Here is an 18,987-nt window from a genome sequence, read left to right as displayed (position 1 = left end):
TGTAACCTCTTCTTCTACTCCTTTCCCCACATCTGCATACTTCGCTTACATAATCGTATGCTGCAGTTGTACTCATTGCTACAGGTTGCTACAGCATGCGAGACGGCATGTCGAGCACACTAGCACATGCCGTATCGCACGCACTTGCTGCTCACCAATGCTTCCGTTAGGTGGTCAGCAGAATATGTAACCGTCGTTAAATTTTGTCTCTTATGATACATACGACAACCAGAAGATATTATAAAACAACGAAACCGGTTGTGACACAGTAAATGTGTACTAATAGTGCTGTAGTCGTTTTCATTAGTAATTAAAATCAGTGGAAGTTGGTTGTAGAGGACAGTATTATCAACAACATATCTCGTATAACATGTACAGATAGTGAGTCTCCAAACGATCCTATTAATAGGTTCAGTCAGACCAGTTATTTTATGAATAGTGACGTTCAAAGCCAACAGTTTCTCACTAATGTACTGGAAAAGAAACAGTCGCATGAACAAAGGATCAAAGGAGCAAAAGTCTCAGTCAACGCACTGTGCTCCTTAAAACGTTTATTGCTTCCAAAAGGTCCTGTAATTCTTCCTCGCTTTCAGTAATAAAAACAACGTCATTAACGAATACTATCACCGAATTTTTCGCTCTGAATGACAATCCCACTCAGAAAATTTCCTTTATTTCCACCACTACTTTCGATGTACAGTTGAACTATATTGGAGAGAAAGTTCACTATTTCTCTACACCTGTTTTAATCTGAGCAATTGACTCTTGGTCTTTCATTCTTATTGTACCGTCTTGGTTCTTGTACACGTTTTATATTACCCGTTCGTCAATAGAGTGTACACATATTTTTCTGAAAATTTAAAAAAATCGCACTCCAGTTTACATTGTAGTCTATCTGATGCCTTTACCATGCTTAAAATCAAATTGATCGTCATCTAACAGATCGTCAGTCTTCGGTTCCGTTACTCTGTATGTTAATTTTGTCAGGAACTGCAAACAATGATCTGGTAAGCAGATTGTGCCATAGGTTTCTCATTTATCTGCCTTTGCTAGTTTCACGATTCTGTTGATGATATTCTTCCAGAAGTCCGATAGTCTGTAACTAAAAACATCAATTTCACCCACTCATTTGCATAATCATTTGGTTAGCAGTTCCCCCTAATGAATTTCGAAGGTATGAATGAATGTTTTCTGTTCATTCCTTTTTGCTCCCAAGTCTTCTGTGTCACGCTGTGAAACACGTATCTTCTACTGGATGAGAGCGCATGGTTCTTAATCTGTGCGTTTTATAGCTCTATTCACTGGACACGTTTCTTTGTTTTTATCCATATTTCTTCCTCCAAAAATATGGAAACCAAAGAGATTGTAGTAGCAGAGATGTGTTTCACACTACTGAACGTGAACCAGTGCCCACAGATGCTAAGGTATGTATCTGAGAGCCCATATTTACTAAACATTGTTTTCTTCTTTTGGTCCATGCCAACACTTCTGACAGTTGCCTACACTACAGTCTTAGCAACAACAGTACCGGTAAATATCAGAGATGTCAGAAAGATTTTCACTTATAACTTTCGACTTGGTCGTTTCAGGACCAGGGTCCATTACCTCAAATTGATTCGTTTACGCTTCTCTATCCTCCGTAAAAGTATGTAACATACACACCCTGTGTAATACTGAATTTCGTATGTCTTCCAAATCGATTAGCATTTGCTGTTGTATCACGTCAGCAGAAAGGTTTCTCTCTCGCTCTCTCTCGTAAAGGACCTCAATGTGCTCTTTACCCTCTATCAACTCTTTGTTCTGCGTTATTAGTTTTGCACTCTTAAATGTGTTGCCCTTCCTTTTAATTTCGACGAAAGTTATCTTCAATTTCCTACGTGCTGAATCTGTCCCGCCGACAGCTATTTACGTTTTATTCATATTTATCCTGAAACCATTTCATTCCCAAATGATGTATTGTTGTTTGCTTTTTCTGTTCTTATCTGTAATAGTTATGTATTTCATTCTTTCACCAATCAATTGAAGTTTTTTTATTGTCACCAAAGGTATCTTCTTAGATACCTTCCATGGAACTATATTTGTCTGTCCAACGACTGTGATTAATCATTTAGGAAGTTTAATTCGTTTTCAATTGAACTTCCTGCTCTGGTGTTCATTATCGCAATATCTAGAGCCTCACACTAATTCAGGAGGAGGAGATTAGTGTTTAACGTCCCGTCGACAACGAGGTCATTAGAGACGGAGTGCAAGTTCGGGTGAGGGAGGGATGGGGAAGGAAATCGGCCATGCCCTTTCAAAGGAACCATCCCGGCCTTTGCCTGAAGCGATTTAGGGAAATCACGGAAAACCTAAATCAGGATGGCCGGAGACGGGATTGAACCGTCGTCCTCCCGAATGCGAGTCCAGTGTGCTAACCACTGCGCCACCTCGCTCGGTCACCAGACCAATTCAAACCCATCTTAACATTACACGCTACTTCACTATCCCACATTTTACACATTGATTGTTAACTATAATGTAAGTATATATATGTCCTCAGTACATAATAAAATCTGATACCTGATTTCGAAAACTCTGTGTCACTATGGTTTAAACCAGCAGATATTTTTCAATGCTTAAATGCCTTGTCAAGTTTACCTCCTCCTCGTGTGATACTCGAACAGTGTATTTGTTGTCAATAGCAGAATTTTACTGCAGAACTCAAGGAGACCTCCGCCTGTTTCATTCCTACTACCAGAGCAAAATCTTTCTATAAGTGTCGCTTTCATCCTTTTCCTGCCTCTGCGTTGTAATCCCCTATGAGCATTAGGTTTTCACCTACCTATCCCGAACTCTTAGTTCTTGACAGCTGTTGTCTTGCATTTGTGTGACTTTTAGGGATAACGTAACTCCAGATGCAGAACCTCTCCTAATATAGGTACTTGATTCATACAGTACACTTCAGATATTGTTGGCGTTGTAATATATTTTTATACCAGAGAAAAAACGCCTGACCTTTCACATAAAGACACACAGTAAGTAGTTAAAACAGAGACTTTATGCTTTTTATGACAAATACAACTTATTATGTACTATTACAGATGGTTCGGACGAATAATAGTGATGATGTTTCAAAAGATTCGTGTTACCGGAGGTTGTAAGTGTCTTAGACATTGGGTCTACTGAAAAATTTTGTGTGGGGTGGAATGTCAGGTGTTTGTCGATACAGATATTGTAGCTAATAAAACTTCTAGGAAGTACGTTATTCGACTTCGATTTTATAATGTTGTACAATCTTTGTCACTCATATTTTACAACGTTTACGTATCTGGATAGGTACGTGACAATCGTCAGTAAGAAACGGTAAAAGGAACTGAGATTAATGAAAAAAATAAAGTAAAATGAAAGTAAAAGAGTAAAATACATTGAAAATAAAAAAGAAAAAAATTGAAAACGATATATCAGAATATCATCTCGACGGTCTGTCACCAGACAAGTATACATTTCTTCTTCCAGTGTCTTAATATACGTGGGATACATACTCGTAATTTACGTGTACGCAGGAAGCATACAAACGCATGTTATCCAGCCGATAAAATATCTTTTCGGCTGAATGGGTACAAAATACTTGAGCCAAGAGCAGAACTCGACACAATACACAAACTCCATATCATCATCGCTATAGGCCTACAGTTCCGGTTTCCAGCGTTCTGCTCATCATCCTCTTCCATTTTCTTCCGTCCAAGTAGAGTCTGTCACGGAGGACATCAACTGCTGTCCTCCCTCTGACAGCGAGGCCTTCGTTGATTATGCTCAACCAACGAGTTTTGGTTCTACCACCTGGACATTATCGTTCCAACTATGTTTCCAATTTGACTTGAGCTGTTCTTGTAGTAACGAAGCCCATTACATGCCGTTACCATAGTAGTGTGGATCTGCTAATTCTGCCTAAAATAGATGGATATATTCCGGCTTTCTTCTTGATCTTCTCTTTCTTAACTTTTCCACTTTAGTTTTCTGGATCGTTTATCAAAGGTAATTCATTTCGGATACCTGGTGCCTCGATGATTTTCTTTGTGATGCTGCATGCTTCGGTAATGTAGAGCAATATTGGTATGAAACTTCCTCGCAGATTAATACTGTGTGCCGGACCGAGACTCGAACTCGGGACCTTTGCCTCTCGCGGGCAAGTGCTCTACCAACTGAGCTAACCAAGCACGACTCACGCCCCGTCCTCACAGCTTTACTTCTGCCAGTACCTCGTCTCCTACCTTCCAAACTTTACAGAAGCTCTCCTGCGAAACTTTCAGAACTAGCACTCCTGAAAGAAATGATATTGCGGAGACATGGCTTAGCCACAGCCTGGGGGATGTTTCCAGAATGAGAATTCTGGAACATTGGTACGAATTAGCTATTGAACATAACTAATTTTGCTTTTGTTGGTATCTTGGTGCCAAATTAAAGTGTTCTCCCTTGTTGATAGAATTCAGCAACCTTTTTCACTCTGTTACTAATCTCCCGTCTAATCGAATTTTCCCTAGAGATTATACTCCAGAGGTATGGAAAACTGTCTGCACACTTTATGCGGTGGACTCCTAGTTTCATATTTGTGGGATGCCCATCTCTGTTGACTGCCACCACTACTGTATTGGCCTCTCTAATGTGGAGGTTATAATGCTGAAACCAGGATTTCTATACCTTGAGTCCAATCGGAACTTCTGTTTCTCCCCAGTTCATGACACCATGTGCAAAGTCACTGCATTTATTTCACAAATACTTTTCTTGGTGTTCTTTATTATATCATCCACAACAGTGATGAACAGTAGTGGGGACAATACACTGTCTTGCTGCCGGCCGCTGTGGCCGACCGGTTCTCGGCGCATCAGTCTGGAACCACGCGACCGCTACGGTCGCAGGTTCGAATCCTGCCTCGAGCATGAATGTCTGTGATGCCCTTAGGTTAGTTAGGTTTAAGTAGTTCTAAGTTCTAGGGGACTGATGACCTCAAATTTTAAGTTCCATAGTGCTCAGAGCCATTTAAACCATTTGAACACTGCCTTGCTGAACTCTTGTTTTGGTCTGAAACCTCGAAGATCGTCTTCTCCGACTTGTACACAGCTGATACAGTCCTGGGACAGCATGTGGTTTTACCTGACCAGGTCTTCAGATACATTCCTTTTTCTCAGGTACTTCCATAGCTTCTCCTTTACAAAACTCTCACGTCACTTTAACATTTAAGGATACAACTAACAGATTCTTCCCTCTCTCCCAGTATTTTTTCATCATCGTCCAAAAGCTCATACAGCGCAGAAAATCTGTTCCGAGTAACCAATAATTAGAATCAGCTATTACACAAGTAATAAAATGAAGGACAAAGTTAATCGTAACATCCTGCAGATTAACTGTAAATTAACTTTGTAGATATACACAGGTGAAACAAGAAGAAATGTGAATATAGGACTTTGCAAGTATGTGAATATTAAACAAATACATCTTTGTGATAAGTGTTGCCGAATATGGGCCTTAGGTGCCAGAAAAGTACAAATAGTGCACCTGACAAACATTAAGAAAATGATGACTCTGATAGAAATTTCTTCATCGCGACATGTTCCTGAACAAATGAAAAGGCGTTGCCAAAGGAACTTTCTTGGAGTATTTAATAAATTTCATTTCTTCGTCACATTCAAGCGTGATTAAAAATCACGATAAGCTAATTGATACAAAAAGAAAATCTTGTGAAATATTTCCCAGTATGGCCCTGAAATAACTTACTGACACGTTAATGGTTCAAATGGCTCTGAGCACTATGGGACTCAACTGCTGAGGTCATTAGTCCCCTAGAACTTAGAACTAGTTAAACCTATCTAACCTAAGGACATCACAAACATCCATGCCCGAGGCAGGATTCGAACCTGCGACCGTAGCGGTCTCGCGGTTTCAGACTGCAGCGCCTTTAACCGCACGGCCACTTCGGCCGGCGACACGTTAATGCCAGTACGTTATTTTTCTACGTGTACTCTCCAAAATTCTATCGCCTCTCTGTTGTAGACAATGACGATGGGTTTTCTTGTGATTAACTAGTCCTTTGTCGAATTCCTTTCATATTATTTATGGTTCTTTGGGATTTTTTCTGCTAGCGGTATAAACGATGTCTTTACTCCACTGGTTGGACTACCATTTAAACTGTGTGGTAGCGACAAAATAAAACTAAACGAGTGAGCTCTTTATGTCTAATAACGTTCTTATGCCTAATAATATTCTTTTTGATTCGCACAATATGATGAAAGTATTGTACACTGATTTTATTTGTACACACGTGCAGCCTACTCTCCTTGCAATTCTTTCTCTTTTCTTAGGTGCTGTAATAGGACCTGTAATACAAATGGCAGCAGCAATAGCTCCAATTCAAGAATGGCACTTTTTCTACGAGCGACATATCGGGCACAGCAGGTGGCGGGCGCCCGCGCTTACTCGAAGTTGACGCAGTGGGTGACGGTGAGCAGCCACGAGGAGTCCAGCACGCTGGCGCCGCAGTTGTGCTCGCCGTTGCGGTGCAGTGACGTCACGTACGGGAAGTCGCCAGGAGACGCATCCACGCCGCCCACGATGCGCTCCTGCGCTGAGCCTGTGGGAAGGCGGACAGCCTGCTGTAGGCACGGCCACTACAAGAGGAAAATGCTGCCTGACATGGATAACAGCGCACTGTTCAGTCTGAAATGGTGAACGAAATGCTGTAACGAGTAAAACACCTTACGTGTACCACTTTTGTGCGAGGATTGCTAAATATTCGCTCGAGTCACTATATTTTACCCTCAAAAACTGCAATGAATTTCGAGACTCAATCTCTGCCCTTCAAGCATATTAGCTATACATCAAATTACACCAAGGAGCACAGCAATGTGCATGTTATAGATGTACGTGACGATATTAAATAATGGGGATAAACTGTCAGAAACGTTCTTTAGAGGATAAGGAATAAGCGAGAAATAATTACCTCCTCGGATAAAATAATTATACATATTAGGCCTCGTCGTAGTAAACTGCTAAATCAACTAACGTGCCGACGTTTCGACCGACTTGCTGCGGTACTCTTCAGGGTGGTTGACTGTGAACCAATCTGAAGAGAACCGCAGCAGTTCGATCGAACGTCGGAAATTTAGTTGATTTTGTGCTTTACAATGACCCGGTCCAATACCCAAAATTATATTACCCAAAATGATACCGGCCGTGGGAGCCTACGAACTTACAATTGACACGCTCCATCACCGGTAAGATCCATACACCTGCCAATATAGTGCATTCCAATGGATAACTCCCTGCTGTTCTCGTTGTCTATGAGCTGCAGAGAATCTCCGTCATGTGATGGTTCCGAATAATCGGTGAGGATTCTGCGATAATGTGTTGGCGGCGATTATGGGCGACTGTCTTGAGGGACCGACGGTCCGTTCACGATGACCTGCATGAGATATATCCTGCGTCTCTAACTAAAAGAACTGTCTTGAGAAATCCAGTTACAAAGTTGGTCAATCGAGTTGCATTGGGCTATAACATTATTGGCAGTTTATGTAGGCATGAGATGTAACAAGTATCTTTTTCAATGGGGTAGGATTTAGGGGGAGAGAGGGGGATGGAGAGAATTTGTGGATTTACATTTAGTTAAGCCCCTCAAGCACGGAAATAATGCATTTTGGGTCATTTGTTCATCATACCTTCTTATCCTCTGAAGCATTGTATCCCTCATTTTATCTCCATGGTTCAAAGCACTCTGTTTTGTGTAAATTGGCGTATTTTTACTATGTAAAAAGTGACTTGATATTGAGGGCATAATCCCAGAAATTAATGTGTAATAATATAAAACTGCTTGCTGTTTTTTTTTTCCTTTTCGTGTGATGGATAAAATTAAATTCCCCTCAGTTTTCTCAGGCACGAGAGGTGCGTGATGCAAGTTTCAGTGTTGGTCTCTGTCTTTTATGGGCAATTATTTGTCATGACATCTCGGTGTTTCTACTGGGTTAGAAATCGCTGTGCTTTTATTAGATTCGCTATCGGATGAAGTGAGGTTTCCATGGTTTCCCGACATCGGTTCAAGCAGACCATGGGATGGTCAGGAAAGGACGGCCGCTTTCCTATCCTGGTCTTCTACGAACCGAACTCATTCTCCACCCAAAATGATCTCAACGGCTACAGGGCATTACAGTTCAATGTTTCATCGATACCTTCAAGAAAATTTTTCTCATGACTTTCTCCACTTTTTCGAAACTAAACCGCCTTTGCCACATGGAAGGAAGAACGCAAAATTGAATCTCTACAAGCTGAACAGCGTTTGACGTAACACCCTTTTTTCATCAACTTTTAAAGATATGGAAACGAGGTTTCAGGCGAACGCAGACAAGCACGTAATTATGTTGCAACATTAATCCTCTAAATCCTTGTATCAACCGAGACACTGAAGCAAGCATTTTTTTAAAAAAATTATCACAATTCGTAAGATCTTGAAATGGCAAGTACCGAGATAAAACACTCGTCAGTGTTGGCGTTGGAACTTTTCCCGAAACGTAAACATGTTAAAACTGAAGCGCAATTCGGCCGGAATCGGCTGTTAAGGTGCAAAGGCCGCTAGACGTACTTTCAGTCCGTGATTTATAATGTATTTCTTCTTGGCCCTACTTTATAAAGAGATACAGGGCGTAGCTATGGTTTTTACTAATGGAACTGAAATGTTAACTTCTAGTATGTCAGAAGAGGCTTGGTAAACTTTTTCCAACGTGTATACATCGTCGTTTTCGTGTGAACAGATTTTATGGAACATCTGCATTTGCGCACATATATACCATTTTGCCCCATGGCCATTACCTATAACCACTGAAATAGAGACACGACCTATTTTCAATCATGAAAAAGGACACTGTCCACGGAAAAATATCTTGTATTGAATTCTGAGTTCAGGAAGAATTGCTGCTGTATTACATGCTTCTTAAAGATAAAATACCTTTCGTCGGACAACTGTGACTACTGATGCCACTCGACAATGTTATTAAATTTAATACACAAATCAGGAAACTAAACATGTCACCCACAGTGATTCTCGTAACTTTATGGTTCTCTTAATATATAAGTCCAAGTTGTTTCCCATTGACTGTGTCGAGGCCCTATGCGGAGGGCCACTACAGTGGTAGGGTTGAGTTGAGGCCTTGGGTGAACGTCAGGATGCAGACCGCTGATGGCTCAAGAAAGAAGTACGAAAAGTCACATATTTTATTAGAAATAGTTACGCCCCCTTCGTTGTGGGCTGCTAGAAGTGGAGCCGGCGGTTCCTGATGCAGTGGCTGTCCAGTAGCCGGCTTGACGTCAATAGCGAAGCAAGACTGTTTTATGCGGGACGCCTGTCGCAGCACGCCCACCGTCGTGACATGACTCTGTAATTCAGCGCAGGATGCACCTGCTGATTTTGAACCCTGCCGTGATTCTTGTAGTGGAAGATAGCTTCCCGGCAGTGGTGTCAGCTCCCGCGAGCGGAAGTGAACAGCGTCAATTTCTCCTCACAAATAAACGCAGACGGCTGGCTGCACTGTCCCGGTTACGACCGGCTGCCGGCCGTGGTGGCCGAGCGGTTCTAGGACCTCAGTCCGGAACCGCGCGACTGCTACGGTCGCATGTTCGAATCCTGCCTCGGGAATGGACGTGTGTGATGTCCTTAGGTTAATATAATTGCGTAGGCTTCCGCGGCGAGAGTCAGTCGACATAAAAGTTTCTGGGATTGGTACCGCGTCATAATGTAAAAAAACAATTGCTTCTATAGAAAAGCCAACGTTTCGGCCACGATTACAGCGGCCTTCTTCTGGGTCTAATGAAGAAGGCCGCTGCAATCGTGGCCGAAACGTTGGTTTTTCTATAGCAGCAGTAGTTTTTTACATTATGACGCGGTACCAAACCCAGAAAACTTTTATGTCGTCCTTAGGTTAGTTAAGTTTAAGTAATTCTAAGTCCAGCGGACTGATGACCACAGATGTTAAGTCCCATAGTGCTTAGAGCCATTTGAACCATTTTTTCTATCACTATATTAGACAATCTAAAGACTCGATTTCTCACGTCGTATAGTACTTTATCGGACTGCTCTGGAACAACCTTTCTTGAAGTGTGATTCTAGATTCCATAAGGATCCTCCCGCGGTTTTTTTTTTTTTTTTTTGCGCCACTTTGGCCGATTCCGATAGCTTGCCTTTCAATTCTAACTCGTTTTTCACACACGCCAATATCAATAAGCATTACATTCTTCTTTTCAGGTGCGTTTGAATCCAATTAAGAACGTGTGTTGTTCCACAAAACGATCCATGTGAGCTTCGGTATCTCTGTAAATACTAAGAGTCAAGACGATTAACGTTAAAATTACGTCATCTTCTTCGGGCCATCGTTTTCCGAATATCTCGTTTCAGTATCCTGAATCGACCACGAAAAAGAAAAAGGGCATTAGCGTGTACGCGTACGCTATTTACCTTGTATACGTTGGGTTGAAGACTATCGACCTCTCAAGCTAATAACATTGCAGTGAACTGATTGACTCAGTACGAAAAGGAGAGATATCCCCGTACCTTCCTGTCATATAAGAAAGGCAAAAGATCATTGGTCACAGGAAGAATAAATCATGGACTCAGTCAAATATCCGTACAGTTTCAGTGAAGCCTGACCGTGGTCAGGTGAGAGAGACGGTGGTCTTATTGAGACTTATTAAACAAAAACATTTTAAAAATAAAAGCTTTTAATGCTTAGACCGCAATTTTCCTACCACAGTTAATGTTCGATTGCTAGTTTCGGTTGCTATCTGCAACCATCTTCAAATCGTTCAAAATATAAAAAGGAGGTGAATAAGCATTGGAAAGCATCGTTATCTGTAGTCATGCCACAACATGCATTCGTAAGTACCAAAACAATAACAGTACGTAGTTCAAAACGTCATCGCGATGAATCCAACTGGCTCACTCGCGGTCACATTTTCGACTACGTACTGTTTTATTGGTTTGGTATTTACAAAATGCACGTTGTTGCATGACTACAGATAACGATACTTTCCAATGCTCATTCATCGCCCCTTCGTGTGTTGAACGATTTGAAGGCGGTGCAGATAGCAACCGACACTAGTTATCGAACATTAATTGTGATAGGAAAATTGCGGTCTAGGCATAAAAAACTTTTATTTTTAAATTTTTTTTATTTAATAAGGCATACAGCTTCAGTTGTCAGAGAGAAAGGAAATGAGGAACAGATTACTTATTTTACTGTATCGCAGTATGACTGTACGTAAAAGATGTAATGAAGAGGGTGTACAGTATGTGTTGAGACGATTTTTATGGAAAGTCTTGTGGATCTGCTTTCCTCGAGGATAAAAACCACAGAAATTATAATAAAAATTTCCAAGATGTAGAACAGCGTCACGTTTAAAATAACTGTAAATAAAAGAACAAAAGAAACGATTCATTTAAGTTTGCCATTCCATTCCTCTGCGTCATTCACCTCAGAAAAACGAAAGTAAGTCCACTGCAACAGTGTCCACAACGTCGTTTGTTTCTCATCCATTACAGTTATATTACAACATGACGCGGTTCGAAAACCATTATGTTAACCGACTGCGACCGTGAACATATATTTTCATCAGTAAAGTAATGAGAGAGTTCACCAGAAGCATACAGTTGACTCATTGCTCTCAAAGCCTTATTGTGTGCTACGTATTGTGTGTCTAATCGAGTTATCTGAGCATGGTCTTAACCTTTATTTAACTACGCTCAGTGAGACCACCGTAAGTGTTGCATTAGCCTGCTGCTGAGTCATACAAAGGTGATCTCACGAATGTCATTTTATGAAATAACAAAAAAGACTGATTATCCTGGTACAATGAAAGGATTAACATTGAAACATGTGGCTCGTCCACAAATTATTTGACGTACTCTGGCACAGTAGGTAAAACGCTTTCCTTTCCATGAATTATGGCTACAAACAAAGGGATAGGTTTCTCAGCCTCGGAAACTATTTAATCCAGAGAGTATACCTTTGCATAAAAAATTAATCCGTTTTTACACGATGTATAACATGATCTTATCACAAAAAAAACAATATTCAAATACGATTTTTGAGTGATATATCAACTTCATAATCTTTCTTTACATGCAGAATTTACTCCTGTCTACTTCACACGGTTCCGCTGAAATGTTAATGACTCGCATATCTGAGCGTGTTGTACATTTCACGTCAGTTTTATACTTCATGTAATTTTATGGATCAGCAGCGTAAATGTAGTTGAATAGCTTGAAATTATTACCCGTTAAAATGCTATATGGTCACCGACTGGATGAGTGATAGACATAAACAAATGAGTACATAAGGTCATACATCACACACCTATTTCACGCACAGAGGCTCAAATTTCAGAAAGGATGTTTACGTAGGAGGAATAATTATACGATGTATATTATAGTATTAGTGTCACAATAACTTCCTTAAAGACAGAGGAACAAAATAAGGGATACGCAACAACTTGACTTACGAGCACCATATCTCTTTTTAGACGAGATGAAAATGACTTCACCACCTCTTATACACCTTAAGGAACTGCAGTTAAATATTCAGGTTACATTAAGTTAAACCACAGACTCTTGCTCCGAATAATACACGATTTGTAAGACGAAGACATTTATCGATAACTGAGTAACATGAAGAGACTCACCATGAACCGCGAGGAAAGAAGTACACAGGATGAGCAGCAAAAACATGTTGTGGCTTCTCAGAGATATATATTGCTCGAATAACTGCAGTGCACGCGCATATAGATCCGTGATACGTGGATCTATTCGAGTCGACAGATACAACGATAAGATAGCGAGGGACGGGTCTTGAGCATACTATCTACAGGCAATCAGCTGTCAGATGCGGCTGCAGTCGAAAATATCTACAATTATATGCTTCGGCTGCAAGTAAAAGATCGCCCTTTCTTCGGAGCTCAGTAAACACTAGAAGCAATTAACGCTATCTCTCACATCACTGCTAGTAAACTTCTGGAATAAAGCACGTCATTTCGCCATTACTTAGCAACTAATTCCTAACCCTTCTTCAGTCTTATGCTGATGACAACGTTGTGGGTATAGACGATATGTAAACTGACCTCGTTGATAAGTACTTTGCATATGCTCCTGGAAGTCGAGCAATGCGTGGTTTGTCCGGCCTCCCTACGTGGTTAATGAGTGTATTAGTTTCAGCAGTGAACATGACTGTTTTGTTTACTGACAAGTAAAAAATGTTGGAATAGATATACAAAGTAAATAAGCTAAAAATGGTTCAACTGCCTCTTAGCACTATGGGACTTAACATCTGAGGTCATCAGTCCCCTAGCCTTAGAACTACTTAAACCTAACTAACCAAGGACAGCACACACATCCACGCCCGGGGCAGGATTCGAACCTGCGACCGTAGCGGTCGCGCGGTTCCAGACTGAAGCACCGAGTAAATAAGCCCCCATGTCGACGGCACTCAACATAGTCGAAGAATACCTCAGATCAAGTGGAGTCACATTAATGCTTTTGTGCTTGAAGCATTATCGGTACTAGCAAAACTCCGAAGGTTTCCATACATCAACTGCCGATGATTGCAGTAAAAACAAGGTTACTGATTTCACGAGGAATGACCTAGCAGTGAAACCGTTATCCGCAAGGACTTTTCATGCCAGCAGACAATCTATAATGTTTCATATGCACAGCTGAATAAGCTATACTACGAAAGTAGTGGAAATACAAATCAAAAGATGGAATCACTTGTTCCCTGTACTCTCTTAACCTCTCTTTCAGCGCTGTCGGGTAGACCAATACCGTCTTCTCCTCTTTACGCAGCTACTTCACTGAACACTCTACTCCTATCACGTAGAAAGAAGTAACTTTTTTTCTTTTCTTTGCGTGACATACATTTCAGAAGACTCATTGATGATTGATTTCGTTTGACCTGTGACATCGCATAAGAAGAAAATTATTTAGATTTGAATTAAATATTGAGAATTAAATACATTCGCAAAAAGGTGGTTATTTCAATTGTTTTATACTTTGCTATAATCAAGGAGCAATTGTGGGGATAGCAGCGTGGCAAGCTTTGAGTCAGCATTCGGAACATTGTATCGTTAGTGGTAATTCTCGGGAATGGAATAAATGAGGTGAAAATAGATGTTATAAGCTGAAGAAATTCGAGCTATGTACTAGCGGCTTAATGAATAAAGATGAATTAGCGATATTTAGGATAACGGGAGTAGTGTTTGCCCTTATTGTATCAAGTAAGAAGAAAAACAGATTGGAATGAAGCCTGCGAGTTCTTTTTTAATATTCCACTAAGGAACAAAGAGATGCACTGTATGGAAGCCAGCTAATTTTGTGAAAGCCTGCTGTTTCCTGGACTAAAGTGAATTTATCACGTTCATACACACATCAAAAAGAGTTTTGCCTCACGCCGGTTCCCGGAACTCCTGAAGGCAGACGTTGACTGTGGTTACTGTATCACAGACGCAATCCCTTTGACTGTTCAGAGATGTCACTAAACCCGCCCAAAGATGTAAACAGCCATGAATGAGCAACCGCAATGTTACTTTGTGCCAGGAAGTACTCTCATCAAGGAAAGTGTCCAGGCGTCTCGGAGTGAACAAAAGCGATGCTGTTCTGACATGGGGGAGATACAGAAAGACAGGAACTGTCGATAACATGCCTCGCTCAGGCTGCCCAGGGGCTACTACTGCAGTGTGTGACCGTTACCTACGGATTATGGCTCTGACAAACCCTGACATCAACGCCACCAACTTGAATAATGCTTTTCGTGCAGCCACAAGGCGTCATGTTACGACTCAAACTGTCCGCAATAGGATGCGCAACTTCACTCGCGACGTCCATGGCGAGGTCCATCTGTGCAACCACGAGCCGGCCGCTGTGGCCGAGCGTTCCTATGCGCTTCAGTCTGGAGCCGCACGACCGCTACGTTTGCAGGTTCGAATCCTGTCTTGGGCATGAATGTGTGTTATGTCCTTAGATTAGTTAGGTTTAAGTAATTCTAAGGTCTAGGGGACTGATGACCTCAGATGTCAAGTCCCATAGTGCTCAGAGCCATTTTGGCAACCACGACACAATGTCAGTGCCGTACAGATGGGCCCAAAGACATGCCGTATGGACTGCTCAGGATTGGCATCACGTTCTCTTCACCGATAAGTGTCGCATAAGCCTTCAACCAGACAATCGTCGGAGAAGTGTTTGGAGGCAACCCGTGAGGCTGAACGCCTTAGACACGCTGTTCTTCGAGTGCAGCAAGGTGGAGGTTCCCTGCTGTTTTGGGGCGGCATTATGTGGGGCTGACTTACTCCGCTGGTGGTCATGGTAGGCGCCGTAACGAGTGTACGATACGTGAATGCCATCTTCCGACAGATAGTGCAAGCATATCTGCAGCGTTTTGGCGAGGCATTCGTCTTTATGGACGACAATTCGCGTCCACATCGTGCACATATTCTGAATTACTTCCTTCAGGATACCGACATCGCTCGACTAGAGTGGCCGGCATGTTCTCCAGACAAGGACCCTATCGAACATGCCTGGGATAGACTGAAAAGGGTTTTTTATGGACGACGTGACCCACCAACCACTCTCAGGGATCTACGCCGAATCACCGTTGAGTAGTGGGACAATCTGGACCAACAGTGCCATTATGAACTTGTTGATAGTATGCCAGGACGAATACAGGCATGCATCAGTGCAAGAGGACGTGCTACTGGGTATCAGAGGTACCAGCGTGTACAGCAATCTGGACCACCACCTGTGAAGGTCTCGCTGTATGGTGGTACAACACACAGTGTATGGTTTTCATGAGCAATAAAAAGGGCGGAAATGATGTTTATGTTGATCTCTATTCCAATTTTCTGTACATGTTTCGGAACTCTCGGAACCGATGTCATGGACAACTTATTTTGATGTGTGTATATATCTGTACGGATATCTGAGCTATTTACCAGATAAATTATGTTAAAAATCATGTACATTCATGATACAGGATAAAGTCACCACATATAGTATTCCCACAACAACAAAACCAATGAAGACCTATTGGTTTTCATTCTGAAGTTCGTTCCGTCTCTGATTACCAGAAGCATCTAAATAAACTCCTGCTGGGTTGAAGGCATACGGTTAGGAAGCAACCTATCTCATAATAGTTAATTTATTTATTGTTTACATATTAAATTTATTAAATATTCTATAAAACGAAACTTATTTAATGCTTCAATGGAGAGTTGTATTATATCTTCCAGCCCCTGGTAAAATAAAAGGAATTGTGAGTATTATGTTCTCTAGCTTGTCATCGTCACCAGATGAACTGAAAACCTGTCAAAGTATAACTACGGAGGTCAGGCTGGGCTCGAGCAGCGACGGCCTCTCCTCGCTGGTTCATCTGTACTTTGACGAGCTCATACACAGATGATCTGATAATGATGTTAGCAAATGAAGCCGGTAACATTTCCATTTGTGTGAAATCATACTGTTATTGGATGTGTACTTATCCGTGTCTTCTTAAATGAGACGATCTTTACACGAATTGAGCGAACGTCTGGAGGGTACCATATGTAAGGGGAAAGGAAGTGTTACACGATCCAAAACACTATCACAACGTGCTTAATAGCGTCGTGGTCAATTTTTGCATCACAATATAGCAGCGATTCTGCTTGGCACGGATTTGACAAGTCCTTGGTGGGCTTTGGAGATGTGTAGCTCCGAATGACTACCTATAGCTTACACAATTCCCGTAACTTACCGACTGAGGCATTGTGGTTGCGGAGCTGGCGTCATACATCTCACTATCAGGGGGCTAATCTAATACATTAACTTGAGTTTGTCGTGCTCCTCAAACCACTGTAGCACGTTAACAGTTATCACTTTGAGTTCGTCTAGTTACCACTGCATGAAACGAGTTTGCCTTTATTATTTGAAAGCTTAAGTGGCTGGGCAAAAATGTGCAAACGCAAAAGAAGGATACATTGCCGTGGCGAATACGATTGGCATTCGAGACAGCTCGGAATGGATTAATAAGCCCTCGTTAGAGTTTTCAAGGGGCTCTTATACCACTCTTCCTGCAAAATAGTTGCAAGTGGATGTAACGATCATGGAAGTGACTTTCGATCAAGCAGTGCTAAATGCTGATTGCTCATTAATATTGAGATCTGCTGACAGTGCTCACGCAACCAGTCGTGGACCATACGATCTGTTGCGAAACAGTACCACCACTGGGGAAAAGACATTGCACCATGGAATGGACCTGATCAGCCAAAGGGGTGACATAATCCTTGAAGTAATGTGACCTTGCAGAGTAACAATGGGGCCCACGGAGTATCAAGACCGATCTTCGCCATGTTTCACTCTCGGGACTTAAATTCAGTCAAAAGTTAGTGTGAAAGAAGTTATCCGACGGAATTAGTTTGTTCCATTGCTCTATAGACCAGGTTTTATGGTTTCGCGACCATGTATTTCTAGCAAGGCGTTTGTACCGCAGATGAGTGGTTTGAGCCTTCCACCTCGCCCTGCAATTCCCAGCGTACGGATCTCCCTCGTTGTTTTGGCGCCGACATGGTTCGCAGGTGCGGCATCCAGGTTTGCAGTGACTTCTGTAGCTATCGCCAGAATCCTCTTCAATGACCGTCCGTCACAACGACACTTCACACATTGTCGTCCGCGTTGTGTTTTAGCAGATGAAGTATTTCCGCTTTTTCTGTATGCGGCGTTTAACTTCGATACGGTGCTTCGTGCAACACCAAACACTTCGGCTCCATTACTTACGCAGGTACCCACCGTACGAGTACCAACAAGTCGCCCACGTTAGAATTCACTGGAAGACTTTGGACAGGTGTCGTTCGTGTTCAAATACAACAGTGCAACCTGCATCCTTGGCTACCAGCAGCATTTACACGTATATCCGAGCATACGTTCCCTTCGCTGTGTATTTTTGTCCAAGCCTTGCATCATCACTGCTTTGAAATATATACATATCTGCGTTTACAGTGTCTTATTTTACATTCTGGACATTATTCATGGAGGTAATAAATATCTCTCGCAATTTCTGATTCTTTTATGATATAATAATTGAAATTCTACTTCGAGATTTCAAAGGTGCTGCTATTCAAGTGTTCTTCTTCCTGTTCTATACCTGTTCTTCGGCTTATTGCCATTCGCATTTATAACTTTTCGTCCAGCACTAAGAACTGATTACCCATTTACTTCATGATGTTTTGTATGTCGCTGTTAACTGTTGAATGTTATTTCCAACTGTCGAACATGGGCTGGTGATACCTTTGGTACATGTGTGTGTGTGTGTGTGTGTGTGTGTGTGTGTGTGTGTGTGTGTGTGTGTTTACGCGAGGGTGTAAATCGGTGGGGATTTATTGTGATTAGATGTACAACTGGATGCATTTTACTTTTTTCTTTCCTTAATGTGTGTGTGTGTGTTTGTGTGCGTGAGTGTGTGTGTACATTTCATAGATGGAACCAAATAGAAGTACTTCCATTTAGTTGTAATTAGATGAACCCAAAGTGACAATCATGAAAATAACAGGCCATGCAACAGAGGACGATGCAAAACCACACATCAAAGGAGTCACCGTAGCTCGATAGCTGCCTGCTGTAAGATAACTAATGTTAGTCCTTGTAGAAATTTCAGCTTGCGTTACCATAAATATTCGATATGCAGTTATATCAAGCGATGGGAGATTTTCCAAGCAAGTAACTAATGAAAATAATGCAGAATGAAAACGAACAATAAAATAGTAAGCCAAGCTTGCCCTGCTTGAACATCATCACTTAGTACAAAATCAGCACGGGCACGATATGAAACTGATAGTCCATGTAGCACATCAACAGATTTCTTCCTTTGACGAATTGTTGCAAGGAGCCCCAAATCATTTTCACTTCGTCCACAGCTGCCGTGGTGCCTTCCAGTACTACCACACATCCCATGGATGCCC

At 41.7% G+C, this 18,987-nt stretch overlaps 1 protein-coding gene across 1 annotated transcript in view; it reads right to left on the bottom strand.

The window, feature by feature from the left end:
* Positions 1–12,807, bottom strand: part of LOC126236195 (mite allergen Der f 3-like) — a 50,892-nt gene extending 38,085 nt beyond the window's left edge. Inside the window, exons 1-2 of the mRNA XM_049945305.1 lie at positions 12,694–12,807; positions 6,451–6,604 (exon numbers count right to left, since the gene is read on the bottom strand). Coding sequence (XP_049801262.1) covers positions 6,451–6,604; positions 12,694–12,739 — 200 coding nt within the window. The 5' untranslated portion in view covers positions 12,740–12,807. The remainder of the gene's footprint in view (positions 1–6,450; positions 6,605–12,693) is intronic.
* Between the last annotated feature and the right edge of the window lie 6,180 nt (positions 12,808–18,987).

Source organism: Schistocerca nitens, chromosome 1 (assembly GCF_023898315.1).
Source record: "Schistocerca nitens isolate TAMUIC-IGC-003100 chromosome 1, iqSchNite1.1, whole genome shotgun sequence".
Lineage (NCBI taxonomy): Eukaryota > Metazoa > Arthropoda > Insecta > Orthoptera > Acrididae > Schistocerca > Schistocerca nitens.
The sequence above is the reverse complement of the archived record's forward strand: the minus strand, read 5'-3'. Positions and strand labels throughout refer to the sequence as shown.